Raw genomic sequence first — 27,261 nt, forward strand, 5'->3', positions numbered from 1 at the left:
GACTATCATGAGTTATAATTTGCTATGATTTTTGCTCAGTATTTTTCTGTAACACATATACCTAACTGAAATAAACCTGGCTTATACTGTTTAATTTTCTGATACTAACTCTACACTTGTGAACTTAAAAGCAGGGCCAGGCCGGGCGTGGTGGCTCACGCCTGTAATCCTAGCTCTCTGGGAGGCCGAGGCGGGTGGATTGCTCAAGGTCAGGAGTTCGAAACCAGCCTGAGCAAGAGCGAGACCCCGTCTCTACTATAAATACAAAAGAAATTAATTGGCCAACTAATACATATAGAAAAAATTAGCCGGGCATGGTGGCACATGCCTGTAGTCCCAGCTACTCAGGAGGCTGAGGCAGTAGGATTGCTTGAGCCCAGGAGTTTGAGGTTGCTGTGAGCTAGGCTGATGCCACAGCACTCACTCTAGCCTGGGCAACAAAGTGAGACTCTGTCTCAAAAAAAAAAGCAGGGCCAAAACACTGGAACAATATTAATGAGCTAAAATAACTGAGAAAGCCAGTATCCTCCTTGTTCAACTGGGTTACATATATTTTTTTTTTTTAACTTTCAAGATAGGATTTATGTAAAACAAAAAAGTATCTAAATTAGTATAAATTCATTACTAATTCAAATTATTTAATTCAGATGACTAAGTGGGGATGTACTTTTATGGTGTTCACAGAGCATCAAAAATAATGGCAAATAAATTCAGGTGCAGGTCAGTAAAATTATGGAGTAATATTAACCGTAAAAATAACTGGATTATGGCCAGGCACAGTGGCTCATGCCTGTAATTCCAGCACTTTGGGAGGCTGAGGTGGGAGAATTGCTTGAGGCCAGGAGTTTGAGACCAATCTGGGCAACATAGCAAAACTCTGTCTCTACAAAAAAAAATCTAAAACTAGCAGGCTCAACTACTAGGGAGGCTGAGGTAGGAGGATCGCTTGAGCCCAGGAGTTTGAGGCTGCAGGGAGTTATGATCGCACCACTACACTTCAGCCTGGGCAACAGAGTGAGACCCTGTCTTAAAAAAAGGGGGGGGGGAGATTGTGATCAGCACGCTAATACAACATCAAGTTTTTCATTTAAATTTTACTTATAATTATGTATGTGCGAAACATACACAAAACCACACTGTTTTCCATATATCTGCAGAGTGCTCTTATGTAAACATACCAAGAAAGAGGAGCAGTGAATGACAGAAAGAGAACCGTAAAACACACACAAACTGAGGACTAATATACTATATAGAATTTATGAATTAGATATAGTTAAATAATGATTAACATCCGGTGAAAACATTTTCAAGAAGTCCTTCTAAATATTATTATAATTTGACTCTTAATAAATATATCCAAATCTTGGCATTAAAATTTTAACTTCAGATATTTTAAACCAAGCATATCACCAAATTTATAACCAGATTTGGAGTGATCTGGATGTTAGCACATTTGAAAATAATATTGAGTTTAGCTCTACATTAGTAACATCCTATTTCTCTTAAGCAGGTCCACTTTTCAAAATCCTTAAAAACTCCAGTTATGCACAACTGCCAACCCAGGTTAATAATAGTAATGAACCACATTCATCTGAAACCACAAGACTGTCAGGTGACATACCAAGAAGTTGAATTTAACTCAAATAAAAGCCTCTCCACGCCGCAAAGCAAAAAGGCTTAATCTTAGCAACAGGACCATGGGGGGCGGGAGAACTTCAAGAAATCTGTTGCCCACGACAAAATCTATTTTTGCAAAAGCCTCCATCTATCCAGTCCTGTGTTTTCACAAGTAACATTCTGCTCTTTTATTTCACTGAAGATTCTGGGATTTTTACAAAAGCAAATTATGACCACTTTTCAATTCTTTTATCTCTTCTACTATAAGTGCATGACTAGGAGGAAATCAGTCTAAGCATCCTGTAAACTAAGTGCTGTCCTGGCAGCTGGTGCAGATCAGGAATGCCACTGTTATTTTTTTAAGGGTGCTTTAACTCGACAAGGGCTGTTCCTGGGCAGAGCGCTTGGGCAACCACAGTGAGAACCTAGCTCTTCAACAATCCACAGCTGTAAGGAATTCAGGTTCATCTAGTAGACAATAAACAAACAAAACAAACAAAAACAGAAAATAGCTCCTTTCTCAACCTCTGTGTATCCCAACTCTGTTACTGCAGACAAGTCCACATTACACATTCTTGGAAGCCACAGCAAGCTTGTATTCTACTCAGCTGACAAGCAAGTAGAAAAGCAAGCTATAGTGACTGCAGAGCCTAGAGTCACAAGTTGGCTCACTAATCTGAACTCTTATGTGAATTCAAGCAGATGAGACAAGCACAAAATACTGCTTTTGAATTTATAAGCCCCAATATAACTACCATATTACACTACTTGGCTGGTTCATGAAACCAACACTTTACAAACAGTCTTTCAAGTGAGTTTGTATTAACATGTATCAGCATGTTCTTCCTGAAAAACCGAAAGGTACATCTGTGTGTGTGTGCTGACACGACTAATTCAATAACAGAAATGTCTTAATACAATGGGCTATTAACTTGCACCCTAACAATTTGCTGAGACCAAGAATCATTCCCCACACCCAGCATGGCAGAAACAGAAGAATGGGCTCTAAATCAACCAAACTTGGATTTAAATTCCAACTGTACGACATACCAACTCACTACCATCTTAGGGAAGTGCCTTAACTTCTCCAGTCCTCAGATTATTAATCTATAAAATAGAACTATCTCTAACATCTACAGGAATAGTGCTTTTCTCTTCAAACTTTAAAAAAATGTGTCACACATATCAAGAGTTCAAAAAACATTTGGTGAATCATTGACATGCTACTGTGGCTACTACGTCTCTCTTCAAAATTTGGTGCCTCCTTATCCCAGTTATAAAATGTGTAACTTTTCTTTAATTTTAATACTCTATATTTAACTGAAGTAATTTCTGGTACTTGATATATATAAATATCTGTCATAATGGCTCTGGTAATTTCACTACAATTTCTTAAGAAGAAACTTTTAAACAAAACATGATAACGTGTCCTATGCACAACCTGTTTATGTTCCATTTGACCTATGTACAACATCTGACACTCTATTCCCTAATACCCCCATCTCATCAAGCTTTCAACAAATTACCATTTCTTGGCTATCCTTCTGAATTCAAATATAACAAGGTTTGGAGCTCAGTCAGCTAAGGTGTGTTTTTAAAAATCTTCACATACAAAGGAATACTACTCAACAACAAAAATAAACTATTATTATATGCAGTAACTGGAGGAATCTCAAAGACATTTCTACTAAGTGAAAAAACTTGACACAAAAGGCTATACAATGTATATAGGAAAACGCAAAACTATAGGGACAAAGATCAGTTGTCAGGGGCTGGATGTCGGGGGGTGGGGAGAGAATCACTACTAAAAGAGTATAAGGGAACTTTTAGGGGTGACGTAAATGTTCTGTATCTCAACTTTGCTGATGGTTATATGACTATGCATGCATCTGTCAAACTCATCAAACTGCAAACTTCTAAAAAAGAGATTTTTAATGCATGTACATTGATTCTCATAAAACTAACTCAAAATAAGAACAACAGCAACAAAAAAAACCTTCACAGATGACTGTAGTGATTTAAAGATGACTGATCTAAAGAGTAAGATTTCAAATCTCTATCTCCAGCCCCACTGCCTACTTACCTGCACCCTCAAGTTACCTCAAACTTCTTAAGTACAACCAAGCTTCCTTGTCTCCTCACCATGCCTACTCTTCCCTCCTGCACTCCTGACCTTGTTTAACAGCACTGCTGTCTGTCACTACCACACTTGATGGGCCCTGACAGAGTAGGTTCAGGCAACAACTCCCTCTTCCCCTTCACGTTCCATATTCAGTCAAGCACTGAATCCTACTCTCCCAGATATGGCTCCTCCTGACCCGACATTCCACTACCGTCATGACCCTGCTCTCTACAGTCTGCAGCAATTGCAACAGAGCTTCTCTGGGCCTCTGCTTCCAATCTCTGTCCCATTTGTCTGTCACAATATCATCTGAGATAACTTGCTAAAGCACAAAGCTGACTGTAACATACCACTATTAGCTCCCAGTTGAATATACACAAAACTCTCCTTATATTCTGAGTCCCAGCATTATCCCAACCTCTCATCTCCAGTCATTCCCTTATATGCATATCCTGACTGTCTCAACAATCACCAGACCCACTATACCCCTCCCTGAGGCTGTGCCTATGAGCATGCCTCAGGTCTAAGTACCTGTCTTCCTTACTTCATTCAACCTGAAAATTCCAATGTATTGTAAATTTAAGATACAGCTCAATGCCACCTCTTCTAACAAAAACAGAGGTAACCTCCTGTACACACACCCAGAATTATTTATATAGCTCAGTATAGTCATCTGCTTAATGTTTACTAGGCACTGTGAGATTATGAAAATGCAAAGACATGAGACAAAATCCTTGCTCAGATTTCAACTATAACTACCTACTGACGTGTCAGTTTCACAGCCTAAACTAAGAGCTGCTAGGGCAGGGATTTTGAACGTGGAGTCTACTGACCCACAGGGAGTGTGTGGTCCAGTGTGCCAGTGAGTCTGGATGGGAAATGGAGGGTATAGTCTCTAACTACAATTTAGCATTTCCTTCAATTAAAATGTAGGCAACAAACCTCTGCTGTATTGGCAGTTCCTACAACTTTGATCACCAATAGGAATCACAGATAGTTTCATGACACTGCAGTTGATGTATATACCTATAAAAATGTTTGCGCTCATCATTATTCAAAATTACAATACTGGCCAGGCACGGTGGCTAACATCTGTAATCCTAGCACTCTGGGAGGCTGAGGTGGGCGGATTGCTCGAGGTCAGGAATTCGAAACCAGCCTGAGCAAGACCCCGTCTCTACTATAAAAACATAAAGAAATTAATTGGCCAACTAATATATATAGAAAAAATTAGCCGGACATGGTGGTGCATGCCTGTAGTCCCAGCTACTCGGGAGGCTGAGGCAGGAGGATTGCTTAAGCCCAGGAGTTTGAGGTTGCTGTGAGACAGGCTGATGCCATGGCACTCACTCTAGCCTGGGCAACAAAGCGAGACTCTGTCACAAAAAACAACAACAGCAGCAACAAAACAAAATTATAATACTTGCTAGATCTACTGCTAGGTCTTGTTATTTCATGAGTTTATGACGTAGTACATGCTATTATATCACAAATTTAATATTTCGATACCTATTTCAATATACTGTTTCCTTTATAATCCTATGTATTTCACTTTAAGTATTTCTAAACATTTTTCTGAGAAGAGGTCTATAGGTTTTACCAGGCTGCCAACGGGGTATTTGGCAGGAAAAATGATTAAGAATCCCTACCCTAGAGGACTTCATTCTTCTATGCAGGTCCAGCATAGTGTCTGGCATTAAAAATAAAAGGGTGTGGGGGGAATGTACCCAAAATGTGCTTAGCAAATGAATGAAACAATATATGTTTGAAGTAATTTTTTAAATTTCTTTGCACTTTTAAAACAAAGTCAAAAGTCTTTATTTCCCAAATAGTGTAAACATCATGTAGCAGATATGACATCTTAGGTTACCTCCAAAAAAGTAACATGGAACAACTCACAGATGTGAGTGTGCACACGCATGTGTGTCTAGGTTACAGATTTTTAAGAGCTCTAACTTTCAGATCAACTTTCAAAAGCCACCCACCTGATATCTTTTTTATTCTATTTTAAACTCTTCCATTATGTTCTCTAAGATTTGGAAAAAATCATTCACAGGAACTCTCTGTTATTATGAAAGAGTAATCAGGCTAATAAAAGGTCACTACCAGTATAAAATGAAATCATCACAATGCTTAGGTCTGCATGTTCAAGGAGAAAAGCTCCTAAGTACCAAGACAATACCACACAACTAAAATTATACCATAATGTGATTTTTAAAACACTCGCTAATTCTTAGAGCCCTAGAATATTTAGTATTTATCTGAAATATTTTAACAGATTTGAGATTTCTCCCAATAAAGCTCTTTTTTGTAGAGGAAGGAGTGCAGGACGCTTCTACAGCCAGACATACAAAACCAGTGTTTCCTCATGCTCTCTCTTAGTAACTACTGAGGATCACATAATATGTTCTACTAATTAATAACTTATTAATCTTACAAAGCATTTATAAATATCATCTAAAAAATGAATACATTATGTGTTACATATTATTTCTGTACTAAGGTATACAAAAATGGATTTGATCCAAGCAAGTTGCCAGTTTCTTGGCAATTCCTGATTTCACATAAGCATATGCTTAAGTAAAAATAATTATGACCAAAGAAAGACTCTAATGCATAGTTAAGCTACACTGGAACGTTAGTGTTTGTTTAGTTTCTAGTTTCCCATTCCAAACTGCTATAAATAAGATATGAGATAGCAAACAAACCTATGTAATACCAACTGGTACTAGAAGACAACAGGGCCTTTTCCCCCTCCCCCAGCAAACAGTTATTTTATTGTGTATGTTATATTTTCAGAAAGCTGAATAATATTTCAGGGGCTTTTAAAATTAACATGTGAACATTTACCAGTATATATTTAACTGAAGATCTGGGGAAGAAGAAAATGTAAAATCCCAAAGCATCTTTTATACACAAATGTAATAAAATAGGATCAGAAGCAGTTTTCAAAAAAAGAATATGTATATAATCTAATCAATTATTTGATTATTTCATGTTGAATTTATAAAATATTTTAAGGTAGCATTATTGACAGTTATCTCTGCTCTCTAGGTAAGTGCAGAATTTTATGCTAGTAATTTTAGTTTTTTTTATCAAAATTAGTTTGGAAAAACTGAATTAAGTAAATACATATAAAAGTATTTCTAGTCCCTGACTTCTAAAACATTGTCCCCAAGTTTAAATTTTAACTTCTGAGAAATCCATTACATACTTAAGGAAAGCCAAACTTCACAGTAGTTGAGATACTAAATTTCCTACTGCTATAAGACCCAGAGAAGAGACCAGTGGCTGCCAAGCCATGACAGGTAGCACGACGGAATCCTTTGGGGCATTGGAATTGTTTCATATCAATTGTGGTGGCTGTAAGAATCTAGCCATGTGTAAGATTAATAGGACTGCAAATAAGTATATGCACCTTCATATTCACAGCAGCACCATTTACGATGGCCAAAAGGTGGAAACAGCCCAAATGGCCATTAATGAATGAATTCTCTCTCTCTCTCTCTCTCTCTCTCTCTCTCTCTCTCACACACACACACACACACACACACATTCTCTCTCTCTCTCTCTATACAATGGAATATTATTCAGCCATGAAAAGGAATTAAATACTGATACACAGTACAGCATGGATGAATCTTGAAAACATACTAAGTGAAAGAAGCCAAACACAAAAGGTCACATGTTATATGATTCCATTTATATGAAATACCCAAGACAGGAACCAGGCACAGTGTCGCACTTGCTGAGGCAGGAGTTCAAGGATGCAGTAAGCCACAATCATGCCACTGCGCTCCTGCCTGGATGACAGAGGAAAATCTTGTTGAGATGATGAGAAGAGGAGAGGATGAGAGGAGGGGAGGAGGAGAGGAAAGGAGAGCAGATGGGGAGAAGAGGGAGAAAGGGAGAGAAGGGGAGGCGAGGAGAGGGGAGGGGAGGAATAAAAAGAAAAGAAAGAAATCCAGAGAGAGGGAAAATACAAATTGGTGGTTGCCAAGGGTTTCAGGAGTACAAGGAGGAGAAACTTCTTTGGAAAAGAGGTTTTTCTTTGGAGTAATGGAAATGTTTTGGAACTAGATAGAGGTGGTAGTTGTGCAACACTGTGAGATTCCACTGAATTGTTCAGCTTTGTTCAGATGCCACTGAATTGCTCAGTTTAATATGGTTAATTTTATGGTGCATGAATTTTACCTCAATTAATTATACATATATAAAGCACACATACACATATATATCTCTTCACAGATAAGCAACATGTTGGTAATAATGATAGTGACAATGACAACAATGATGATACAGTGATAATGACGTGAGCTTTAAAAACAGAGGGTACATCTGCCTAACATTTAAGGAACATGCAGAACATCAGGAACAGTTAAACATTCGTTAAAAAATAGAGTTCCAGTCCTCTGTAAATATATACCTATGACAATTTAAAAAAGAGAGATTCTTGTTTGATTGTCAAGTTTTATGTAAAGACAAAGCTTGAAAATAATTTCAGTAAACCTTTGATATCACACTGTTACTGGCATTTGGCTTTGACAGCTGTGTCAAGATATGAAATTCACCAATAAAGTGAATGCATGGCCTCATCTACAAAGTCCATGAACTGCTGCAGCTGGTCAGGAGGGAGACCTTGTCAGTAACACAAGAAAGCATGGCCCCTGATGGGCAAATGCTTCTCAATTTCCAGAGCTGAGCAATATGAAATAAGGATGAGAGGACCTTAAAGCAAAACACCACAATTCATGCATTTATTTATTCAACTATTGGCATATTCTATTCATCATATACTGCGAGAACACCAAAAGAAGGCCCTAAACTTCGAAAGCTCATAGTTCAAATTCAAACATCATGAGGATGTAGAACAAATGAAATTCTTGTATGTGACAGAGTCAAAACTGGTACAACAACTTTGAAAAATAATGTGCAGAATCTAACTAAGCTGAACATCTACCTATCTTATGATCTATAAATTCATTCTGAAGTACATATTCCAATAGTAATGTGTGCATATCTTTCCCAAAAGATTTGCACAAAAATGTTAATAGCAGTATTATTTATTATAATCCCAAAATGGAAGTGACCCAAATATTCATCAATAGCAGCGTGGGTAAAGAGAATCGTGGCGTACTCCCACAACGGAACACTGTCCTGCTGTAGTTCTCAGCCAGTTTTGCCCTCCAGGGGACATTTGCAATGTCCAGAGACATTTTGGGTTGTTACAATCGGGAGTTGCTACTGGCATCTAGTTGAGTAGTTGCTACTGGCATCTGTCCACCGAAAGACATAAATAAGAATATTCATAGCAGCACTATTCTTAACAGTCAAAATTTAGAAACAACTCTTTGGAAATAATTCTCCATCAATAATATTAGAGAATGAATAAACTGTATATTCACACAAGAAAATACTACACAGCAACAACTACTGTTACAGGTGACAATATGGATAAATTTAAAATATGCTGAAAACAAGTCAAACACAAGAGTGATTACAATATGATTCCATTTATTAGTTATTAAGTATGGAATGTCCAATTTCCTTAAATACTAAATTTGACAGTTGATACCTCTGACATTTTACTTTGACATTTCTTGGGGGTTTTTTTTATTATTATTATTGTGAAGGTATGTCCTTATTCTTTTAAACACACATTTTGGCTTGTGGTTATCTTTCAATTTTTTTTACAGCAATTTTTGTGAAACCACATACAAGTAAAAAAATTCATCGTTATTTTCAAATATGAGTTCCATCATGGAAACAATGCAGCGCAAACAGCATGAAGTATCAACAAAGTGTTTGGGAAGATGTGGCTAATGAACACACAGTACACAGATGGTTTGAGAAGTTCTGGTGATTTTTACCTTGAAAAGGAGCCACGTGTAACTTTAACTATATGACTGAAAGCAATACTGGAAGCGAATCCATATCTCAAACTACAAGTGAATTAGCAGCAACGTTTGACCATTCCAACAATACTGGACCATTTGAAACAAATAGGCAATGTGAAGAAGCTGGATAGATGGGTTCCACATGAATTAAACGAGCGTCACAAGAGAAATCGTCTCGAAGCTTCTCTGCAGTCACAACATAAAGGTCAAACATTTCTATACCATATTGTTACATGTGATGAAAAATGGATTCTGTTTGACAATCGCAAGCATTTGGCACAATGGCTGGATAAAGATTATGTGCAGTAACACAGTCCAAAACCGCACATTCATCCAAAATAGCCAATGGTATCTGTTTGGTGGTCCAGCACTGGAATTATACACTAGTTTCATGAAATATGTTCAGTCAATCACAGAGGATGTCTACTGCAACCAAAATGATGAGGATGCTTCCAACGATTGCTAAGCAGCTAAGATTGGTCAGCTTAGATTGGTCAATAGAGACAGGCCAATCCTCTTGCAAGAACACATGTTGCAAAAAACAACACTGCTCAAACTACAGCAGTTAGACTTGGAAATTCTCTGTCATCCACGGTATTCATCAGACCTTGCACCAACTGACTATCAATTCTTCCAGGATTTGGACCACTTCTTACAAGGAAAAATATTCAATTCTCAACAAGCTGTGGAAAACGCCTTTCATGATTTCATCACCACTCTCCAGGCTTCTTTGCTGCCGGCATAAGCAAGCTACTGCTAAGATGGCAAAATGTTTTGATGGTTTCGGCACATACTTTAATTGTACTGCTTCTTGTCTGAGATCTTTGCTTAGACCTAGAGAAATTGTTTTATAAATCTGGGAGCTTCTGTATTAGGTGCATATATTAATATATTTAGAATGGTCAGGTCTTCCCATTGATTTGTTTCCTTTACTATTATATAACGACCACCTTTGTCTTTTTCTTTTTTTTACCATTGTTGATTCAATGCCTATTTTATCTGATGTGAGAATGGTGACCTATGTTGCATGGAATATTTTTTTCCATCCCTTTGAGTCTGTGTGAGTCCTTGTGGTTCAGATGTGTTTCTTGGAGACAGCATATACATGGGGTGTGTTTTTTATCCATTCAACCAGTCTATGTCTTTTAAGTGAGACAGTAAGACTGCTCATGTTCAGTGTTAAAATTGGTATGTGGGATACTGTTCTGTTCACCATGTTAGATGATACCTTGTTTTGTTTTCCCCTTTGTGCTATTGTTTTATAAGAACTGTGAGCTTTAACTTTGGGGTGTTTTTACACTGGTGGATATCTATTGTTCTGTTCCACCTATAACACAGTTCTCAGTATTTCCTGTATGGCAGGTTTAGTAGTGACAAATTCCCTCAGTGTTTGTTTGGAAAAGCCTTTATTTCACCATCATTTATGAAGCTTAGTTTTGTAGGATACAAAATTCTTGGTTGGCAGTTCTGTTTAAGAAGATTAAAAATGGGGCCCCAGTCCCTTCTGGCTTCTGAGGTCTCCACTGAGAAGTCTGTTACTAGCCTGAGGGGTTCTCTCTTATAGGTTCATTGTGGCTTTCATCTTGCTGCTTATAGAATTTTCTCCTTCATTTTGACTTTAGCCAAGGTGATGACTATGTGTCTTGGAGATATCCTATTTGCTGTGAATCTTCCCAGTATTTGATGATCATCTTGTATCTGGCCATCTGAATCTCTGGTGATACCAGGTAAGTTTTTCTCAAAAGAATAGGTTTTCTCTTCTTTCTGCTTTTTCTTCTCCTCCTTCAGGGATACCTATAATTTGTATATGGGTTTGTTTCATATTTTTCTGAGTGTTTGTTCATTCTTCTTTATTCTTTTTTCTGCATCTTTGACTGACTGGGCAAGTTCAAGAGCCTTTTCTTCAAGCTCTGAGATTCTTTCTTCTGCTTGGTCTACCCTGTTGTTGAACCTTTCTGCTGTATTTTGAAATGCTATAAATGACTTTTTCTTTTCCTTTAAGTTCTGTTATACCCTTTCTTATGTTGTCTAGCTCTTTAGCAACTTTCTAATTTTTTTGATGTACTGAAATAGTTTTTTGACTTCTTTGTGTTTTCAACTTTCTCTTCACTCCCATTCATCTGATTTGCCATCTACCTCTGAATTCCATTTCTGATGTTTTGGTAATTTTCATTTGGTTGGGGTCCATTGCTGTAGATCCATTGTGATCCCTTGGGGGTATCAAACTAGATTGTTTTCTCATGTTGCCAGAATTCTTTTGCTGGTTCCTTCTCATCTGAAACCTCTTCTCTCAGCTGAGGGCAGACAGGTTTGCAGTGCACCCATTCTCCTTTGCTGGGAACTCTCCTACTTAATGAGAAGAGGTCCCTAGATAGCACTTTTGTGACCTACTCTGGAAGACTGACCCAGCAGGGGAGGGGTGGATTCACAGAGAGCCTGTAATGTAGCTATTGTGTGTTGTTCCTTGCGTCCTCCTATTATTGTGACAGTCCAAATTGGGTGCTAGATGACCTTCACGCAGAGTGATGGGTTGTTCCCCAGGCTGCTGCTGAAAGCTCTGGTTGGGGGCAGGGTGAGTCCTTTTCCACAGAGGCTGGCACTGCAGTAGATTGCTCTGCCCAGGTCTCCCTGCGGCAGTGAAATGTCAAGGAGGCAAGGCTAGCTAGGCAGTGATATTGGGTGTCAAGGGTGTGGGCATTCATTCCAACCAGGTCCAGGTAAGATGGCAGCTAGAGGCTACCAGGCCCCTGGCAGAACATCGGGGGGTTGTTCTACATAGAAGATGAAACCAGCCACAACATTCCCTTAAGGCATAGCCTAATCCAGAGAAAGGCCCTAACTTTCTTCAATTTTAGGAAGGTTGAGAGTGGTAAGAAAGCTGCAAAAGTTAGAAGCTAGTAAAGTATGGCATATGGGGTTTAAGGAAAGAAACCATCTCTATAACATAAAAGTATAAGGTGAAAGAGCAAGTTATCTAGAAGATCCAGCAAAGAGAACTGATGAAGGCAGCTACACTAAACAACAGATTTTCAATGTAGACAAAATAGCCTTATCTTGGAAGAAGATGCCAATTTAAGACTTTCACAGCTAAAGTGAAGTCAAATGCCTGGCTTCAAATCTTCAAAGGACAGGCTGACTCTCACATTAAGGGCTTATACAGCTGGTGACTAAGTTGAAGCCAATGCCCATTTACCATTCTTTTTTTTTTGTGGGGGGGGGGGGACAGAGTCTCACTTTGTTGCCCCGGCTAGAGTGAGTGCCGTGGCGTCAGCCTAGCTCACTGCAACCTCAAACTCCTGGGCTCAAGCAATCCTCCTGCCTCAGCCTCCCGAGTAGCTGGGACTACAGGCATGCACCACCATGCCTGGCTAATTTTTTTTCTATGTATATTTAGTTGGTCAATTAATTTCTTTCTATTTATAGCAGACTCGCTCTTGCTCAGGCTGGTTTCGAACTCCTGACCTTGAGCAATCCGCCCGCTTCGGCCTCCCAGAGAGCTAGGATTACAGGCGTGAGCCACAGCGCTAGGCCCCATTTACCATTCTTAAATTCCTAGGGCCTTAAGGATGACGCTAAACCTACAATGCCCATGCTCTAGAAATGGAACAACAAAGCCTGAATGATAGCCTATTTGTTTACAGCATGACTTACTGAACATTTTAAGCTCAATGTTGAAATGTATTGCTCTGAAAAAAAATTCCTTTCCAAGTTATTAGTGCTCAATGACAATGCTCCTGGTTATCCAAGAGCTTTGATGGAGATGCATAAGGAGATTAATGTTTTCAAACCTGCTAACACATTATCCATTCTGCAGTCCATGGATCAAGGAGTTATTTGAACTTTCAAGTTTTATTATTTAAGAAAAACATTTCATAAGCTATCATTGCCATAGAAAGTGATCCCTCTGGTGAATCTGGCCAAAGTAAACTGAAAACCTTCTCAAAAGGATTCATTATTACAGATGCCATTAAGAATATTCATGATTCATGGAAGAAGGTCAAAATATCAACATTAACAAGAGTTTGACAGAAGTTGATCGCAACTCTCACGAATGACTTTGAAGAGTTCAAGACTTAAGTAGAGAATGTAACTGTAGATGTGGTGGAAACAGCAAGAGAACTAGATTAGAAATGGAGCCTTAAGATGTATTGCTGCAATCTCATGATAAAACTTTTAACAGATGAGGAGTTGCTTCTTATGGATGCGCAAAGAAAGTGTTTTCTTTTTTTGTCCCAAGGCTAGTCAAGTAAAGCACTGGGAGTGGAGAAGGAACAAATGAATCTGTAACTATTTGCAATCAATTAGTTGTAAACACCACTGTACTCTGACCAGCCAAAGTGGTTTCTTGAGATGAAATTTACTCCTGGCGAAAAAGTTGTGAACGATGTTGAAATGACAACAAAGGATTTAGAGCATCACATAAACTTAAGTGATAAAGCAGCAGCAGGGTTTGAGATGAGTGAATACAATTTTGAAAGAAGTTCTATTGAAGGTAAAATGCTATCAATCAGCATTGCATGCTACAGAGAAACCTTTTGTGAACGGAACAGTCAATGGATGCAACAAACTTCACTGTAAGCTTATTTTAAGAAATTGCCAGCTACTACAACCTTTAGCAACCACCATCCTGATCAGTCAGCAGCTATCAACATCAAGGCAAGACTCTCTGCTAGCAAAAAACATTACAACTCAACCAAGGCTCAGGTGATTGTTAGCATTTTTTAGGAATAAAATATTTTTAATTAAAGTATGTACATTGATTTTTAGACATAATGATATTGCACACTTAACAGACTATGGTATAGTATAAACATAACTTTTATATGGACTGGGAAACCAAAAATGTGTGTGATTCGCTTTATTGCAATATTAGCTTTATTGATGTGGTCAAGAACTGAATTCACAGTATCTCCAAAGTATGACTGTATACTGTGAAGTTAGTCTTCCTCATTCCCTGTCTTATCCCTATCCCTTACACAGAAGCATATTCTCTTCAGAAACTGACAGAGAAATGCCAGATTAAGTTTCATTAGGGTCTTAAGAGAAAGAGGTTTAGACACAGATCTGAAAGCAGAGGATTAAGAGGAAGAATGAGAATGAGCTCTTGGAAATTAAAAATCACAAAAATTCACCCAAAAGTAAGACTGATGAAATCAGAAGTAGAATAGAAAGCTAAAGAGACAAAAGATAGAAGAGACAAAAAAACAAGAAACTTGAAGGATCATTATAGGAGACGTCCCTGGAGATCTTACTAATAAAAGTTTCACAGAAGTGACACAATCAAATAAATCATATAATAAAATTCCCCAGAACTAAAATGTCTCCAGTTTGTAAGGTCCACCAAGTATCAGCAAATGAATTAAAGAACAAAAACAAAAAACACTGACAACAAAAATTCCACAAGGTACATCACTGTGAAATTTCCGAATGAAGATGACAAGAAAGTCAAGAAAATCCCCAAAGCTTCCAGGGGTTAGAGTTATGATTTTGGACTTCTCAGCTGCAATATTAAAAGCCAGAAGACAATCAAGCAATGTCTTCAAATTTCTGAGTTAAAATGAATCTCAACCAAGAATTCTATACTTACCATACTGCCAACCAAACACAAAAATAGAATAAAGACATTTTCGGACTTGCAGAGTCTCAAAAATATACCTCCCACACACTCATTCTCAAGAAGTTCCTGGAGAGATTTGGTCTGCCAAAATACAGGAATAATTCAAGAGGAAGAATCCATGGAAGCCAGTCAACGGGGAATCCACAAACAAAAGGTCAAAAGAATTCCCGAGAGGAAGACAAAGGAAGTCTCATAACAATGTTGTGGAGCAGACCTATAGGGCCAGCAGTACAGACTGGAGCTGGAGAAAGATGGAAGGTTCCAAACAGGATATATCCAGGAGGAAAAAATATGAACTGATTACCTGACCAACAATATCTAAGAGACAAATTGTTTTGAGAGGTGTTTTATGGAACTATTGAAGAATACAGAAATACTTAGCTAAAGATTTCAAAGTAAACAATGCAAACCAAAAAAACAAAAAATTATCTTCAAGAAAAAAACATGAAATACACTTAGCTCAGCAAACAAACATTTATAATATAATAGTATAGTTAACCTTGATCATTTAAATTAACCAAAAATTTTAATATTGGAAGAGGGAAGGGGACAAGGAAGGGTATGTGTATGTGTGTGTAAGACCTAAATCTTTAATTATCCAGAAATTAATATCTAAAATAAAGGAAAAACCCAGTACATTCATATTTTTTAAAAATATAAAAGCAAATGCCCAAAGAAACAGCATAATAATTTAAAAAGTTTGACAGTTGCCCCTAAGAGCAGGTCTAAGTTTGAGGCAGGGTGGGACAGGGAACTACTATCATAGTATTATAAGTAAATTCCTGCAATAAAGCTGCTGGGTGAGGGCAAAAATTCAACAAGTAAATTTGGAGTCAGATTATAACTTGTTCAGCTATCCAGATTGGAGTCCATGACTGAAAATAACCGTGTTACAGATGCTGCATTAATGGGGGGTTTTACTGTTTAGTCTTCAAAGTTTTTCTCTGACAAAAATGTAAGCTTATTAGCCAGGCTCAGGTGCCCACACCTGTAGTCCCAGCTACTCAGGAGGCTGAGGTGGGAGGACCACTGGACCCCAGGAGTTCTAGTCCAGTGTGGGCAATGCTGCAAAACTCTATTTCTTTAGAAAAAATTAATATTTAAATTATTCACAAATAATTTCTACTATGTTTCTGTATTTTATAAATACGTAGTTTTATAATCTAAAGCAACTAGGAATTAATCAAAGATAATACAAAATCCATATCTGTGGAGTCATATCCGAAAACTCTATTTTATATTCACCTTCTCATTAACTTCACAATCTGTAGTTTCTTGCCATAAATTTAAATCTTCAAAAGTTATATACTAGACCATAACAGGATGGGAAAGCAGGCCAAAAAGCCACAAAAAGCCTGCCAGCTGTGTCCTCCAAATGGTATCATAACTGTATAAACTGAGATGGCTCAGACCTACATGTTCTCGACACCAACTCCGCCACTCTAACCACCAGGATTATTCAAGGGAGAACCGAAAGTGCATGAGGGTGGTCAACCACCTTTGGGGTGACTTGAGATAAAACTCCGTTGTGTCAAGGGATACTCTGTATTGGGCAGTTAGAGCACAAGGAAGCACTCACTGTGGCCCCAAAGAGCTAGGTTATACTGTTACTCCAGTTCCCAATAAAGTTCCTTAACAATCTTAGAAGGTCTAAGGACACAGAATGCTCAAACAGAAGAGAAATCCCATAGTACCTCAAAACCTCTTGTGTTCTTGAAATAAACTCTGATTACCAAAAAGAGTCCATTTATTTCATTTATTCCTCATCTATTCAAGCAAATACTGAGTATGTCAGGGAAGATAAATGCGTGTGCGCACACACACATACTAATTGTAATAAATGTTATGAAGGGTATAAACTAAGGAATATAACCTATTCTGGAAAATCAGGCTATCCTTGCAACCTTAAAAAAAAAAACCAAAATAACTATGACATTTTCCTTTAAATTAGTAAACAATGATGTCAAAGAAAAACCTGCTTAAATTATTACTCATTGAACGAATAACTTCAGGCAAACAACCTGAAAAGGAACATCTCTGTTATATGAAATGGAACTTTTTCAATTCAGTGACTATTTTATTCATTTATTCATTCATCAAATATGTATGAATGCCTTCTCAGAGCTGAGCACCAGAAGCACAGCACTGACCAAGTTAGCAGAGGGCTGTGCCCTTACCAAACTTAAAATCTAGTGAAGACTGCAAACCAGTTCAACCTCTGTGGAAAGCAATATGGAGATACCTTAAAGCGATACAAGTGAATCTACCATTTGATCCAGCAATCCCATTGCTGGGCATTTACCCAAAAGATCCAATGACACTCTACAAAAAAGACACCTGCACTCGAATGTTTATAGCAGCACAATTCATAATAGCAAGGCTGTGGAAACAGCCCAAGTGCCCATCAATCCAAGAATGGATTAATAAAATGTGGTATATGTATACCATGGAGTACTATTCAGCTCTAAGAAACAATGGTGACATAACACATCTTATATTTTCCTGGTTAGAGCTGGAACCCATACTATTAAGTGAAGTTTCCCAAGAATGGAAAAACAAGCATCACATATACTCACCAGCAAATTGGTATTAACTGAACAGCACCTAAGTGGTCACACAGGTACTACAGTAATAGGGTATTGGGCAGGGGGGAGGGGGGAGGGGGGCGGGTATATACATATATAATGAGTGAGATGTGCACCATCTGGGGGATGGTCATGCTGGAGACTCAGACTTGTAGGGGGAGTGGGGGGAAATGGGCATTTATTGAAACCTTAAACACAAACACCCCACCTTTAATGACTATATACATATAATGCTTCCCAAGGTTACATGTACAGATGATATTGGGGCAGGGATCTGAACTCAGATCCATCACACCAGCCACAACACTGCAGAAGGACACCAAATGGAGGAGTTTGGACTGTGTTAACAAAGGCTCTGAAACTCGAACATTTGAGTTCAAACCTTAATTTCATCATTTACTAGCCATGTGACCTTGGGCAAGATATTTAACTTCTCCATGTCTCCTTATTGATAAGGGAACTGTTTCTGTTCCCTTATCAATAAAATAGAAATGACTGGACCTAATGTATAAAGCTATTATAAGAATTAAATGAGTTAATATGTGTAAAGCACTTAAAACAGTACATGGCATGGAGTAACGCCCTATTAAGCAATAAGGATCCAATGAAGGTTTCTGGGTGATTTAATCAGAATTATGGCATAGGAAAATCAGTTTAGCAGAATGGTATGGAGGGGAACCCAGGAGTGGGAAAGTAATGTCAAGTTTTTAAGAAAGGCATTAAGGGTTTGAATGAGATAGCCGCAAGGAAAACGGAAAAAGAACTGCAGCTACTGCAGAATTTCAATCAATGGAACTTAACAGGTGAATAAATGTAGCAATCAGAGAGAAGGAGAAATAAATAAGATTCCCTGATTTTCAACTTGGTAGTCTACAAATGGTGGTGCTAGGAACAGAAAAAAGATCAGGAGAGGGTGTTTTAAGATTCCTTTAAATAAAAGTGATTTCGATATGTTTTACATGGGAAATTATTTTAAGCAAGTCTTTCTTAAAAGATAATTTAAACTCAGCAGGATTTAAGATAATAATTATTACATTAGTAAGAAATGAGGTCTAAGTTTCATAAACTGAATTTTAAAGCTGTATTTTTCACTAACCTATATTTTTTTCAATAAACACAGTTCTAAAAACCAAACCTAACTGCACTACCTAGGGATGCAAATCAATTTTTAAAAATTACAATATCTTCCTTTCTTACTGCAAAATTAGTGTCTTAGGACCAAATATTGATACCATAGAGCATTATAATAAGTAATTACTTACAATTGTCAGCTTTCTACTTTAACATGATAGATATGCTCCTAAAGGGGTCTCTTTTATAAAGACTATTGTAACTTTCTACTACTTTTATTATAGTATTAAAAAAGTGCAATTTATGGAGGGGTGGTATTTTAAAAATAATAAAAATCTTATAAGGACAAAAAATAACAAATGCTGGCAAGGACACAGAAAAGAGAACTCTCATACCCTGCTGGTGGGAATGTAAATTAGTATAGCCATTATGAAAAACAGTATTGAAGTTCCTCAAAAAGCTAAAAATAGAACTACCATATGATCCAGCCATCCCTCTACTAAATATATATCTGAAGGAAAGGAAATCACTATGTCAAAGAGATACCTGCACTCCCAAATTTACGGCACTAATCACAACAGCCAAAGTATGGAATCAACCTACATGTCCATCAACAGATGAGTGAAAAAATATGGTATAAATACACAAAGGGATACTATCCAGCCATTAAAAGAATGAAATTCTGTTGTCTGCAACAACATGGACGACGATGGAGGGCATTATGTTAAGTGAAATAGGCACAAAAAGATAAACACCACATGTTCTCACTCATGTGGAAGCAAAAAAGTTGATCTCATACAAGCAAAGAGTAGAATAGTGGTTTTAAAGGTTGGAAAGTGTACGGAGGAAGGGGCAGAGGGGGAGATTGGCCAATGGAAACAAAATTACAGCTAGATAGGAGGAATAAATGCTAGTGTTCTATAGCACTGTAGGGTGACTATAATAACAATTTATCATATTTTTTCACATACCCAGAAAAGAAGATTTCAAATGTTAACACAAAGAAATGATAAAGGTCTGAGGTAATGGATATGCTAATTACCCTGACTTGATCATTATACATTGTATACATGTACCAAAATATCACCCTGTACCCCATATTATGTCAAGTAAAAATATATTTAAAATAAATTAATTAAATTCAATACAAATTGAGTGTAGCAAATTTTTAAAAACTACATTTAAAAAACTATGCTTCTGAAACATGATTCCTATAGCTATTGACAATATTAAAAAGCTAGCTTTTTGGCAGGGCACAGTGGCTCACACTTGTAATCCCAGCACTTTGGGAGGCCTAGGTGGGAGTATCATTTGAGGCCAGGAGTTTGAGGCCAGCCTGAGCAAGAGCAAGACCCTGTCTCCACAAAAAATAGAAAAATTAGTCAGGCATGGTGTCACAAGCCGGTAGTGCCAGCTACTGGGGAGCCTGAGGCAGGAGGATCGCTGGAGCCCAGGAGTTGGAGGTTGCAGCAAGCTATGATAATGCCACTACACCTTAGCCTACTAGCCTGGGTGACAGAGCAAGATCATGTCTCAAAAGGAAAAAAAAAAGTAGCTAGCTTTTAAGAACTTCAAAAGCTCAAAAATATAACATAAAATCAAAATACTAAGAGTGAAAAAATTAACTCAGAATTACAGATTTTCCCTACAGAAATAATAAATAGAAAGATTTAGCAATGAAGCCATTTTCTCACCTCTCATCTATCTCGCTTTCTTTCCCACTATCATGTGGCCCCAAAAAACAAAGGTCACCAATTATCTCTAAATTGAGTAATTATGGACAATTTCCTGTTTCTCATCTCATAAGATCTGTCAGCAACCCACATACAAAACAGTTTATCACTCTATTACTTTTAAACACTTTCCTTTCTTAGCTTCTCAACACCACACACCCCTGGCTTTATCCCATCTCTCTGGCCATTCCTTCTTTATATACCTTCCTCTCTCAGATCTGTACGTTTTAGATTTCCTCAGGGCAAAGCCCTGGCTCCTTTCCACTTCTCTATCTATACCCTTTTCCTAGATGATCTCAGACACTTTGGAGGTTTTTTGGGTTTTTTTGAGACAGACTCTCACTCTGTTGCCCAGGCTAGATTGAGTGCCGTGGCGTCAGTCTAGCTCACAGCAACCTCAATCTCCTGGGGTCAAGCGATCCTACTGCCTCAGCCTCCCAAGTAGCTGGTACTACAGGCATGCACCACCATGCCCGGCTAATTTTTTGTATATATATATTTTAGTTGGTCAATTAATTTCTTTCTACATTTTTAGTAGAGACAGGGTCTCGCTCTTGCTCAGGCTGGTTTCTAACTCATGCCCTCGAGTGATCCACCCACCTTGGCCTCCCAGAGTGCTAGGATTATAGGCATGAGCCACCTCGCCCAGCCAACACTTTGGAGTTTTTAACACTGACCATATGCCCAAAATAGTATCTCCAATCCCAATCTCTACTGTGAACTCTAAATTTATTTTATTAAACCGTCAAATGGACATCTCTAAGTGGATATCTCATTAGCAATTAAAACTAGATCAAATATCCAAAATAGAACTTTTTACCCTTTCCCTCTGCCCTAAATTATTTCAGCAGGGCACGGCGGCTGATGCCAGTAGTCCTAACACTTTAGAGGCCAAGGTGAGAGGATCACTGGATTTCAAGGTAAAGTGAGCTGTAATGAGCTATGATCATGCTGCTGCACTACAGCCCAGGCAACAGAGTAAGACCCTGTCTCAAAAAAAAATTATTTCATTTATTCATTCTATAAATACTGAGCATATGCTCAGGCACTGTGTAGTACACTGATGCAACAGTGTGAATTTAAGGGAGACAGATGATAATAAACTGTAAAAAGAGCTTTGAAGGATATACACAGTATGTTCTGGTAGAGAATGGGGAGAGGGCTGCTACTTTTGATGGGGTATTCAAGATAGGCCTACATAATATTCTCTCCCTCTGAAAATGGCATCTCCCTGGCTGCTCTAGCCAGAAATCTATGCCTCCACTTCCCACAAACAACCCATCAAGTGAAGCTACAGAGCTCTAACTCCAAAGTAAACCTTAATGCCGAACACTGGAGAGCTCTCAAGCAAGCAAAGAGAGACGTGGACAAGTAATGACAAATGTGACAGATGTCATAGAAGGAAATACAGTAAACCATAAAGGTTATAGTCAGATCTAATCCAACCTGGGAGAAATAAGAAAAGGCTTCCTGGAAGGAAGGGATCATTGGAATAGCCCAGATGATCACTACAAAAAGCTAAACAAAAAGGTATACAAGACTATGCCAAGAACAGGGAGAAGTAGTACAGCAACTAGAAGGTGGAAAGTTTTGTTTTTCTACACTCTCATGTTCACTGAAGGAGAGCAGATTAAGACATGGCCAGAAGAAAGCTAGAAGTTATCAAAGACTTGGGCCAGGTGTGGTGGCTCAATCTTGTAATCCCAGCACTTTGGGAGGTCAAGGCAGAAGGTTCATTTGAGTGCAAGAGTTCGAAACTAGCCTGAGCAACACAGTGAAACTCTGTCTCCACAAAAAATTTAAAAATCAGCAGATATGCTGGCACACATCTGTAGTCCCAAGCTATCTAGAATGCCGAAGCAAGAGGGTCACTTGAGCCCAGGAGTTGGAGGCTGCAGTGAGCCATGATAGTGCCAGTGCACTCCAGCCTGGGTGACAGAGCAAGACCTATCTCACACACACACACACACACACACACAAAGTTATCAAAAACTAATGAGATCATGTCACAAAGGAACAGAAGTCAACCTAAACAGGCTTCCACTGGACAAATATGGAACACTTTGACTGTAATGTGTTAAAATACACTAAAATCCAAGAGCTCATGATGGTCCTAAAAAATGATAATTAACCTTCATTGAACAACTCATTACCAATTATTCTGGAAAATGATAAAGGGAAATGATCAAACTTTTCTGCTGTCTTTTCTTTAGCCAACAGTAACCAAACAGTTGATCAGTGAAAGTTCTTCCATCAAATAAATGCAGAAAGAATTAGAGAACTGGTATATCACTATTTTGTAAGCTCTAAAAAAATAATGAATTCAGACAACAATGCCAAAACCATTAGTCAAAGTGAGACTTTTTTTTTTTTTTTTTAAACTCATCACAGGAAGACAAGTGAGACTTTTTTAATAGAAGAATAAGGCTGCTACTACTTGAAACCACTAGAAGTGGGACAATCAGAAGTGGAACTCTGATGGGTAGAAGTACACAGTAACATCTATGGGATACTTTTTTTTTTTTTTTTTTTTTTTTTTTTTTTTCTTTTTGGGCTATCCCTACGCATTGTATATGGGATACTTTTATTAAAAAAACAAATAAACAAACAAAACCCTAGAACATAAATCTAATAAAGTATTTGACTTTGAGTTTTGGGGAAGGATAGGAAATAGAGGAGTAAGTTAGAGCAGTTCTCAAACTTCAGCATCAGAATTGCCTAGAGGGGACTTTTTAAAACACAGATTGCTGGGAACCAGTGAATTAAAGGAAATCATAAAAAAGCAAAAGCCAAATACAGAATGTAGGAAATTTCACATTTAAGGGGGGGGGGGCTGTTATAGAAAAAAAATTACTTAAGTTATATAACTGTAAATGCAATATACAGACTCTTAAGACTAACAAATCTACTGTAAAAAGACATCTTAAGACAACTGAGATAATTGAATATGGACTAATAGCTTATATTAAGAAATTTCTGTTAATTCTGTTACGTATAATAATAGTACAGTGGCTGTGATTTTTTAAAATGACCTTAGGAAAAGAAAACAAACAGTCAAGGTTAGAGAACTGGCAAAGGCCACACCATACAGAATTGGCAAAAGCCACACTTTAAGGAATCTGGGCCCAAACTAAACGGTTTTACACAAAAGACTGATGTCATCATAGAAACAACTGGTTCCTGAAAGCCATGTGCTAAGCACCACCATGTGCTAAGTACTTTACGTGACTTATTTCTAAATTCTTAAAATAACCCTGTAATGGAGATATTAAATTGCTTACACCATTTTGTCTACTGATCATGATCAGAAATTGTAGTTTTTAAAAGTATGAAATACTGAGAGTAGTCTGGAAAAGGGCATATGTGATGGCAAAAAGACTAATTAAAAGGTAGTTAGGACAGATTAAAAATCCCTACTACAGGCAGTAAGAACAAAATTGTCATACATTCGGAATACACGTTGAGCATCTCTAATATGAAAATCAAAAGTTTTTTGAGCACTGACGTAACACTACTACAAGTGGAAAATTTCACACCTGACCTCATGTCACAAAGTCAAAACTCTGTTTCATAAACAAAATGATTAGAAATATTGTATAAAATTACCTTCAGGCTATGTGTATAAGATGTATATGAAAATAAATGAATTTCATGTTTAGACTTGGGTCCCACACCAAAGATATTTCATTGTGTATATGCAAATATTCTAAAATCTAAAAAAATTCAAAATCTGAAATAATTCTAGTTCCAAGCATTTCAGGGAAGGAATACTCAACCTGTATAACAAAAATAGAGAAACTGGTTTTTTTAATAAAACGTGATTTATGTCCTACAGACATTTCACTTTAAAACAACCTTCTTCACCAGAAATTTACTTTTAAAGCAATCATTTCTGTATATACTGCAGTTATTGGGCTTATATTTAATTCCATAAGAAAACATAAAGCAGAATCTTCTTCTAGAAAGCACCTTGTTTCCCTAATTCTTTAAATGGCGAAAATAAATTACTGTTCCGATTCTATAAATGACTGAAAAAATATCCTCCCTACAATATCCTTCGAATTCATCTCCAGCTCAAGAAACTTAGATGAGGCAGATATGGTAAGTGTCCTAAGAATGAAGACTGAAAGGAAGGGGGTGGTCTCTGGCCATCCCTCCCAACAGAGTAACCATGAAAGACAATATCGAAGACTCTTAAGGCTTCTTTATCTAAAGTCTCTCCTGTCCTAGAGCCCTACTGTGGCTTATCACCACTAGGCCTTGTACGTTGGTTATTCTAGGAACTGCCTCTTAGAGATCGAGCTACATACAATTAGTTGCCAATAGCTAATTGTGCTAGCCAAGCCAAAAAGTCTGATTTAACAACTTAAGCTGATTTGAACAAAACAAAACCAAAAAAAGAAAAAATATTGAAAACAAGAGCTTTCATTTTCTAACATGTACACATTTTATTTTTAAAGCAATGAACTCTATAACGTACTGCAGTTATTGTGCTTACACATAATTCTTACTTCCACTGGAAAAAGGATTACATAGTTATCTATACTACTACTTGCCCTATCTCCAAGGTGGTTGGGAAACATCAAATGAGATAACTAATGAGAAAGTTCTTTGGCAACTGTGAAGCAGTATTACACAACTGTACAGCAGACTTTACATTTTAAAAAATACACATGAAAATGTTTTCTCACATAAGTGATTTGAGACCCTTGTAAACTTGGATACCCAAAGTCAATCTTTGCCGCGGAAGTAGAAAGCGGTTGCCTATTCAAGTGTCGCTTCTTAAATATCCCTCCAGAACCTGCTTCCTACTGCCCCTTGAATTACTGGATGACTCAATATAGTATTATCTAAGCTGTACTTTCATTTTTCAAAGGAAAAACACTTAAAAAATATTTAAAGAAAATCAGATGAGCATGGCACATTTTCCAGCAGAAAAAAACCAATACCTAGAAAACTGTCTTTTACTAAGTAGTTTTCCAAGATGTTCACAACTGAAATTTTTCTTCCCCTAAAAGTAACAAATTTCTTTCCATTTATACTTCAATTTCACATGTATTTACTGAATTCTCCCTGATGTGACCTGCATTAGCGAGAGAGGGCGAATAATTTTAAGAGTATCAAAACCTTTTAAACCAGCATGGCAAAATCATTTGCACACGTTTGCCTACTGCAAAATTTGACAGATTCTCATTTTTTCCCTACTGTTATACAACTGGTTTCTCTGCTATCCTACCAAGTGTGAGTGATATTTGACATTTAGCCTAATTATATTTTCATGTTTCCACACCGCAGTAAGTATGAAAGCTGTTTGGAAGGCACGTAACAATCTCAAGTGCAGTTTTCACGACCAAATTTTACCTTGAATCCAGGTTTCTATCTTACAATTCCAAAAAGTTAATCTACCAGCAACAGGTACTACAACGGAAAATCAAGAAAGCCTGTGATACCACAAAACATTTTGCTACCCTTTTCAATTTTTAGAGACTTTTTCAGTGACAGCTCTGGGGAGGAAGATTCTATGGCCAATTCTGATGCCAGACCCCGTCGGACTCGGTCCTGCTTCAGTCTGGTCACCAGCAATTCCAACCGCTTAGGTTTCACATTTCTCCTTCGGCATCGTTAATTAAGGTCGCGCGGTCCGGTGAGTGCACGCCTCCAATTTTAGTGTCGGGACCCGAAGAGACGCGCCTCGCCTGCTCGCCCCCCAGCCAGGCCGCACCGGGAGGCTCCGGAACGTGCGCTCCCGCCAGGCCGACCGAGCGGGCACGGAGCGCCCGGAGGACGCCTGGTCACGCGGACGAGGGGAGCTCGCTCGAAGGACGGCGGCCGAGGTCCAGCCCAGCCCGCGCCCAGTTCTGCTCGGTGCCAGGAAGGCGTGCGGACCCGCAGCCTGGGCCGCGACGCCCGGCCGGGGAGGCAGAGCGCGCGTGGCCGCGGAAGGACGTAAACAAACCCGCCCGGGAGGGGGAAGGGGAGGCGGCGGGGCGAGGGGCCGAGGACCCCGCTCCCACCCTCCGGCACGAGTCCGCCGGCCCCGTGACCCCGCGCACCAGGTGTCGGTCCCGACGCCTCGCGGGCCTGGGCGCCGAAGGCCCCCGCACGGCCGGAGCCCGAAGCCCACAGGCCGCCGGCCCTGCGCCCCCGGCCCGCGGCAGCTTACCTGAACGCGCAGTCCGGGTCCCGGGCGTCCCGGCCGGGCGCGCCCAGCCCGCTCCGCTTGCTGAAGAGTTTCTGGAATAGCGTCGGGGCCATGCTGGCCGCGGCTGGGCCGGGGTCGTGTCGCCGGGCGCTCGCTAGGCCCCCACGGCTAGAGCCGCCCCGCCACCCCCATGGGTGCCTCAGTCATATGACAGAAATTAGTCACTTCAAACGGCCACGGCGCGCGGGGCGGGGCACGAGGCAAGGACGGCGCTCATTGGCTGGCGGGGAGCCGCATCACGTGGCGCCGCGCGGAGCCGGGGGCAAGGCGGGGGCGTGGGGCGGAGCCGGAGCTCATAGGCCGGCGGGTGGATCCCGTCACGTGGCAGCCCGCGGGGCGGGGCGTGGGCTGCGGGGCGAGGACGGGAAGGTGACTGGAGCCGCGTGAGGGCAAGATGCTCAGGTGCCCCCGCTCCCG

General features: G+C 39.0%; 1 protein-coding gene across 5 annotated transcripts in view; it reads right to left on the reverse strand.

Moving 5' to 3' along the window:
- The window catches only part of FNIP1 (folliculin interacting protein 1), a 102,434-nt gene extending 75,415 nt beyond the window's left edge, over positions 1-27,019 (reverse strand). For 4 of the 5 annotated variants that reach the window (XM_075995996.1, XM_075995993.1, XM_075995994.1 and 1 more), the window contains exon 1: positions 26,806-27,018. In XM_075995996.1, coding sequence (XP_075852111.1) covers positions 26,806-26,897 — 92 coding nt within the window. In that variant the 5' untranslated portion in view covers positions 26,898-27,018. Of the gene's footprint in view, positions 1-26,805 lie in introns of all 5 variants that reach the window. The other variant, XM_075995995.1, reaches the window with a different exon arrangement.
- Between the last annotated feature and the right edge of the window lie 242 nt (positions 27,020-27,261).

Source organism: Microcebus murinus, chromosome 21 (assembly GCF_040939455.1).
Source record: "Microcebus murinus isolate Inina chromosome 21, M.murinus_Inina_mat1.0, whole genome shotgun sequence".
Taxonomy (NCBI): Eukaryota; Metazoa; Chordata; class Mammalia; order Primates; family Cheirogaleidae; genus Microcebus; species Microcebus murinus.